The sequence below is a fragment of the Otolemur garnettii genome, unplaced genomic scaffold (genome assembly GCF_000181295.1).
Source record: "Otolemur garnettii isolate 467f Iridium unplaced genomic scaffold, OtoGar3 scaffold00255, whole genome shotgun sequence".
In the NCBI taxonomy this organism is placed as follows: Eukaryota; Metazoa; Chordata; class Mammalia; order Primates; family Galagidae; genus Otolemur; species Otolemur garnettii.
This window is the reverse complement of record NW_003852650.1, coordinates 611,798-618,185: the sequence shown is the minus strand read 5'-3', so window position 1 is coordinate 618,185 and position 6,388 is coordinate 611,798. Positions and strand designations below refer to the sequence as shown.

Below are 6,388 nucleotides of genomic sequence, written 5' to 3'. Positions count from 1 at the left end.
TCAGCACTAATATCCTAAAAGAATAGCTTGTATTAAAAAGCTTCTATGATGAAAACTGTGAAAAATACTGTTCTGAAGACTCTCAAAGCCTCTTCATCAGTTCTAAAACTCTGGTTTATCTGGATTCCAAATTACCTTTCATTTAAAAATTAGGTCTGCTACTAGAACATTAAAGACAAATGTCCAAAGAAATATTCATCTTGAGGAAGATGACAATTAGTTTAAATGTAAAAGAACAAGCAAAGAAATAATTTCTATGAATCTAAATGTAATATTTTGTGAGTATAAATCTAAATTATAATATTTTCATTTTGATTATTATTAATATATTTGAGTAATACTTTGCTATAATTTCTAATAAGAAAGTATTTACACAAACAGGTTGTATGGAGTAAATAGTTCTGTTTTGTATGTGAAATGACTCAAAATGGATTTGATGATGGTGCTGGGGGCTTCTAAAATATACTAACTTTAACTGACATGCTACTATAAACATTTTTAAGATTCTGTTTGTTAGCACCTTCCAAATGAAAATATAAGATGAATTCAGCTCCTTTGAAATGAAAATATGATATGAATCATTTTACTACTGGGCCAATTTATCACACAAATAATATAGCTCCTTTATAAATTATAAATGTGCTATTTATACTTTATATTGAAGCAACACTATTGCCTTAGTTATTTACAAACTTTTAAAGTAGAGTTCGAGGGTATTTTAAAAATCATTTTTTCAAAATCACTTTTATTCCCTAACCATTCCCTATGCTAACATTATGGAATAAAGCTGGTTATAGATTTTTTTATTCCATTCCCCTCATGGTGTCAGTGAGGACCACCTTTAACGGGGTAAAGAAAACTGTCCTTTCATTCTCTATGCTAACAAATATGACAAACAGTACCTCTACTGCTGTTCCAGATATACATTGTTTCATATAGGAAACAATTCAAAGACTCTAAGCATTAGCTTTGTGGCAAAAATTAGGTACAAAATTCAATGATGAATATATTTCAATGATGTAATCGAAGGCAAGCAAGCATTAGAGAGAAAATACAACAAGTTTTTTATACAGCTCAGAAAACATCATACCTATTTATAATAGCCAAAAACTAAAAATGGCACAAAATTCCATGAACAGGTGACTGATTAAACAATATAGAATGTGTCCATATATTGGGACTTAAGTCAGAAGTAAAAAGGAATGGACCGTCTACAAAATACTTGACCAGTATTCTTTAAAATTGTATAGGTCATAAAAGTCAAGGAAAAACTGAGACTTGCCAGAGATCAGAGGAGACTAATGAGACATAAGGACTAAATGCAATGAGGTAACCTAGATTGGATTGTACCCATTAAAATAAAGAAGTAAAAAAATGATGAATTCCAAGTAAAGTCTATAGTTTAGTCATTAGTATTGTATAAATGTTAATTTCTCCATTTTAACTAATTTGCAATGGTTATGTATAATGTTAACATTCAAGGAAGCAAAGTAAAATATTACAGGAGCCTGATGTACTTACTATATTTGCAACATCTCTATAAATCTAAAATTCTAAAAAAAAAATGTTTTTCTGAAGGAATTAACTATTAATACATGTTTATACCATGGGTAAGTCTCAAAAATTATTATGTAAAATGAAAAAAGCTGAACAGAAATTAGTACATATTGTATGATGTGCATTTATGTAAAATTCAAGGAAATGCAAACTAATGTACAGTGATAGAGTATGAGCGGTTTCCGAGGGAAGAAGGCAAGGGAAGAGAAAGGAGTGGAAGAGAGAAACCACAAAGGGGTAGGAAGCCACTTCCGAGGATGGTGACTGTATGTGTTGTCTTGACTGTGATGGTTTCTTGAGTACGTGCATAAGTCAGGTCTTATCAAATTTCACTTTTTAAATATGTACATTTTATACCTTAATAAAGCTGGTTTAAAAATTAGAAAAACAAAAACAAAGCATACCTAACTGGCATAACTCTTGCACCTGCAGACTCCAGATACTTTACGTAGGATGCAGCAATATAATATTTTCCAAGGTTTTTCATGGATTTAGTACGGCATTTTTGCATTAATACTCCTAAACAACAACAAAAAAAAAGTTTTAGTTTCAAGCAAATTCCTTTTCTTCTTGCTCAGAAAATAAAAACTATCCCAGTAAAAATATCCTATTTTTTAATTCTCAGAATTAAATAGGAAGCTTCTCCTACAAATCTATCCATACACTCTGGAGAAGGAATGTCAGAAAACTAATCTGCCAAGCAGCCTCCTCTCTCTTACCACATCAGGGAGGCCAAATAAGCCCCCAAAGTAGGTTTACAATGGTACCAACAACCATCACACAACCTTAGACCTAGAATCCATCTCAAGGGTACAGATCCTTCAGCTCCAAGGAACCCACTCCCTTCCTACAGACATGTTGATTCCTTGACAAAAAGCAAAAGCATGATAATCTTCTATCCATATCTCTCTAACATCACCAGCACCATCTTAATCCAAGAACTAGTATCTCGCCTCTCCCCATAAGACTAATAGGTTCTTAAAAGGTCTTTCTATACTGTTTCTTAAAAGAAGAGAAAAAACCCACATGGTCTGCTCTCCACATGGGGACAAATCTGGTCATATCACTATTCCTTCATTCATTCAATATACTGTATACTGCTGACTCACGCTATATACCAAACAATGACCTAGGTGCTAGGGTCATATGAATGAACTAAACAAAAATCTCTGCCCTGCGGCATTAATCCTAGTGTGTAAGAGGGAGGAGAGAAAGGACAAACAAGATAAAAAAGTACAATCTATCCTGTGATGGCTGGTAGTAAGGAGAAAAAGTAAAGAGTGAAAAGTGGCTGGGGGCAGAGGGGAGGGTCCTTATGGAGAAGAGGGGAGATTCTCAAATAGGGTGACCAGACAGTCCTTCCCAAGCAGGTAGAACACAAGATTTGAGCTGGGAATTCAGAGGGGTTAGGGAGTTAAGCAATATTCAGATAACAGTGATCCAAGGCAAAGGAAAAGCAAGTGCAAAGGCCATGAGTCAGGTGTGCGCCCATCACGTTGCAAGGATGTGACAAGGCCCTGTGAGAGAAGGGAGAAAGCCATGGGAAATGAGATGAGACAGCTACAGATCAGCAGGGGTCATCACTGTGCTTAAACATCTCAGTGGGCTCAGTGCCTGTACTTCAGCAGGTAGGGCACCAGCCACATACACCAGAGCTACGGGGTTCGAATCCAGCCTGGGCCTGCCAAACAACAATGACAACTACAACCAAAAAATAGCTGGGTCAACATTGTGGCAGGCACCTGCAGTCTCAGCTACTTGGGAGGCTGAGGCAAGAGAATAGCTTAAGCCCAAGAGTTGCAGTTTGCTGTGAGCTGTGATGCCACAGCATTCTACCCAGGGCCACAGCTTGAGACTCTGTCCTGGGGCGGGGGGGGGGGGGAGAACCAGTGTGCTCTGCCGCACCCACTTTTCTGACTACCTTTTACTAGTGAAACCCCAGCCCTTGCCTAGTACTAGCATTCAGTATACATCAAAGCATGTCTATTTTGTCTAGTGAGTACCTGTGCTCATTATCAGCCCATATTCCACCACTTAGAGCACTTTCGATTGAGAGACATTCTCAATGTCTCTATAGGCTATCTGATGGGAAAAGCTGTTGTCTGTATGAATCACTTCGTATTTCCAGCTTCTTATAATAATTGCCATTTATCAGGTACCCAGTTAACATATGTCAAAGACCAAAATTTGTTCAGGAAGACTGTTTTCTCCTCTCTGGTAGGCAAGATCATCTTTATTAAAGAAAAATGAAATGTGGCTAGGGAAAGAATAAGGAAAGAAAATAGAGTGGTACAAAGCAGACAGTGGTTAGGTGACAGAAAGGGGGGCATGAAGCATCATGGGAGCACAAGGTACCAGAAACAGAGGAGTACATCAGAGTAAGTTCCCCCAAAACCTCCCCTCCCCTGCTCCACACATACTCACTTTTCCCATCCTAGAGTAAACAGCTCAGGCTGCTATGCTCCCTTGTATCTCAAAATGTGACCAAAATTCTACTCATACTTTAAGGCCACTTCTTACAATTATTTATTTATTTATTTAGTTGAGACAAAGTCTCACTATGTTGCCCGGGCTGGAGTACAGTTGAGTCATCATAGCTCATTGCAACCTCAGACTCTGAGGCTCCAGTGCCTCTCCAGCCTCAGACTCCTGAGTAGCTAGGACTTCAGGCCCACACTACCACATTCAGATAATTTTTCTATTTTTTTGTAGAGATGGTACTCAGGCTAGATAATTTTTCTATTTTTTTTGTAGAGATGGTACTCAGGCTAGATAATTTTTCTATTTTTTTTGTAGTATGGTACTCAGGCTAGACTCCAACTCCTAACTTCAAGGGATCCTCCCTCCTCCACCTCCCAAAGTGCTGAGATTGCAGGCATGAGCCACCATACCCAGCCCATTTCCCAACTTCTGTGACTTCTTTGTCTTTGGATCCTTTGCACTTCCCAGAGCAATGCCTTGCACACAGTAGGTGCTCAGTTAACTATTTTGTCTTAATTGATCAGAGTGATTAAAAGCATATTCCCTTTTTCTTATTTGACCTAAATCTACCCCTGATTCTAGGAAAGGGAAAAAGTCCTCTTGCTCATTCTCCACTTTGGACTTTGGACCACAACATACAAGTCACTATGCATAATTATATTTTGAATTAATTCTTCTTAGGAAATCTAATTACCATTTTAAACCGCTATATAATAAGTTCCAACGTTCCAATTTAATATTAGTAAATTAGAAAATTGGGCACTACCCGTATATTTGTAAAAGCATTCACCATTTTCTGTATAGTTACAGAATATAGTTCTTATCTTTGTAGAAGAAAATATAACCAATCTTAATTGTTCACACACAAATTCCTTTCAGCAAATTTTTACCCTAGGACGATTTTTCTGTGTAGGTTTTCCTGACCCTGTCTCAAATGTCTGTTATAGTAATGAAAGCTGATTTAACTCTCTTTTGAAAACACGAATATGTTGGGAATAGAAAAATTTCATGCTTCCTTTTAACACCAAATAACAAACTGACATTAAGATATCAGCCACTGTTGCCCTCCACTACTAAAGCTGAGAAGGTCTAAGGCATACTTTAATTTCTTGATTTTATATTCTAATGCACTGCCTTTAACCGGTGAAATTTTAAGGTAATGCATGTACAAAATTTGTAAATGCAAAATTAGCAAACATCCCTTGCAAAAGAAAAAAGAAAAAGAAGGAAAAATTACACATTCCTGGCTATGGTGCAACAAAGACAATTCGCAGAATTCTTCACAGTGCATGCTAGAGCCAAAAGAGTTTAAGGAAATCAACAAGGCATCTGCTCCAGGTCAGGGTGATCCGCATGATCCAACCCCGGTTCTCGCTCGCACTACAACCAAGGTGAGTGACCCGGTACTTCGGCGGGTTTCCAAGGCGGACGTCCCTGCAGGAGCCGCAACAGGCGGAGGCGCCCAGCGCAGACACCCAGACCACAACCCGCAGGTCTAGGGCCCCGGCCCGCATGGCCTTCTTACCAATGATGGGCTTCTCGGTAGGGTCGCGGAAGGGACTGGACTGCCCTGGGCTCGCCCATCCACAGAACAGCAGGCCCAGCACGCACAGCAGGCGGCCGCAGCTCGCCATGGCCCTCGCCGCCACCCGCCGCCTCCCGCCGCCTTTCAAAGGCCGTGCGGCCGAGCCAAGAACCCCGACGACCGCGCTCCGCCGCGCGGGCCTATGGGAAATGTAGTCCCGGCGCGCGCGCCCGGCGGCCGCGGGGGCGGAGGGGGCGACTCTGGGAGCGCGAACGGCGCGCGCGCCCCATCACCCGGGCTGCGCTCCGCGACCTGCGACCGGGTGAGACTGGCGCGTCGCTTGACCGCCTCTGCCGAGAATCCGAAAAGGCGTAGATTGGGCACTCAGCGGTCGCCGGGCCCCCTGAGCAGCGGGTGGCCCCGCGTATTCCCCGTCGACTGTTATGTCAGTGGGGCCTTAAGTCACCCTGACGAAGCTGGGCGGCCAGCCCGGGTCCTCCAGGGGGAAACTGGGGGTCCCGCCTAGCCGTGTGTGTGGTAACCTAGCAGCAAGGGAGGCTGGCCGGGGGTTCTAGAAGTCTCCAGAGTTTTCGCGCTAACTCTACCTCCTGCTTAACTGGTCAGGCCCTGTCACTGTCAGTGCTGCCAGCTGAGTTTGACACTCCAGCGTTCCTTACCCTGTGGCTCCCGAGGTAATTTCTGTATATTGCTATTTGGGGGATCCAGGGGTCTGGAGGAAGTGAAGAACAGGGGAAAACACATTCACGGGAACATCTCCTAACCTCAGAACTGGTCATGGAGAGGCCACTTCCTGGCATCAGCTGC

At 41.5% G+C, this 6,388-nt stretch overlaps 1 protein-coding gene across 1 annotated transcript in view; it reads right to left on the bottom strand.

Moving 5' to 3' along the window:
- The window catches only part of GGH (gamma-glutamyl hydrolase), a 26,035-nt gene extending 20,302 nt beyond the window's left edge, over window positions 1-5,733 (bottom strand). Inside the window, exons 1-2 of the mRNA XM_012813284.2 lie at window positions 5,564-5,733; window positions 1,953-2,076 (exon numbers count right to left, since the gene is read on the bottom strand). Coding sequence (XP_012668738.1) covers window positions 1,953-2,076; window positions 5,564-5,672 — 233 coding nt within the window. The 5' untranslated portion in view covers window positions 5,673-5,733. The remainder of the gene's footprint in view (window positions 1-1,952; window positions 2,077-5,563) is intronic.
- Window positions 5,734-6,388: the final 655 nt, after the last annotated feature.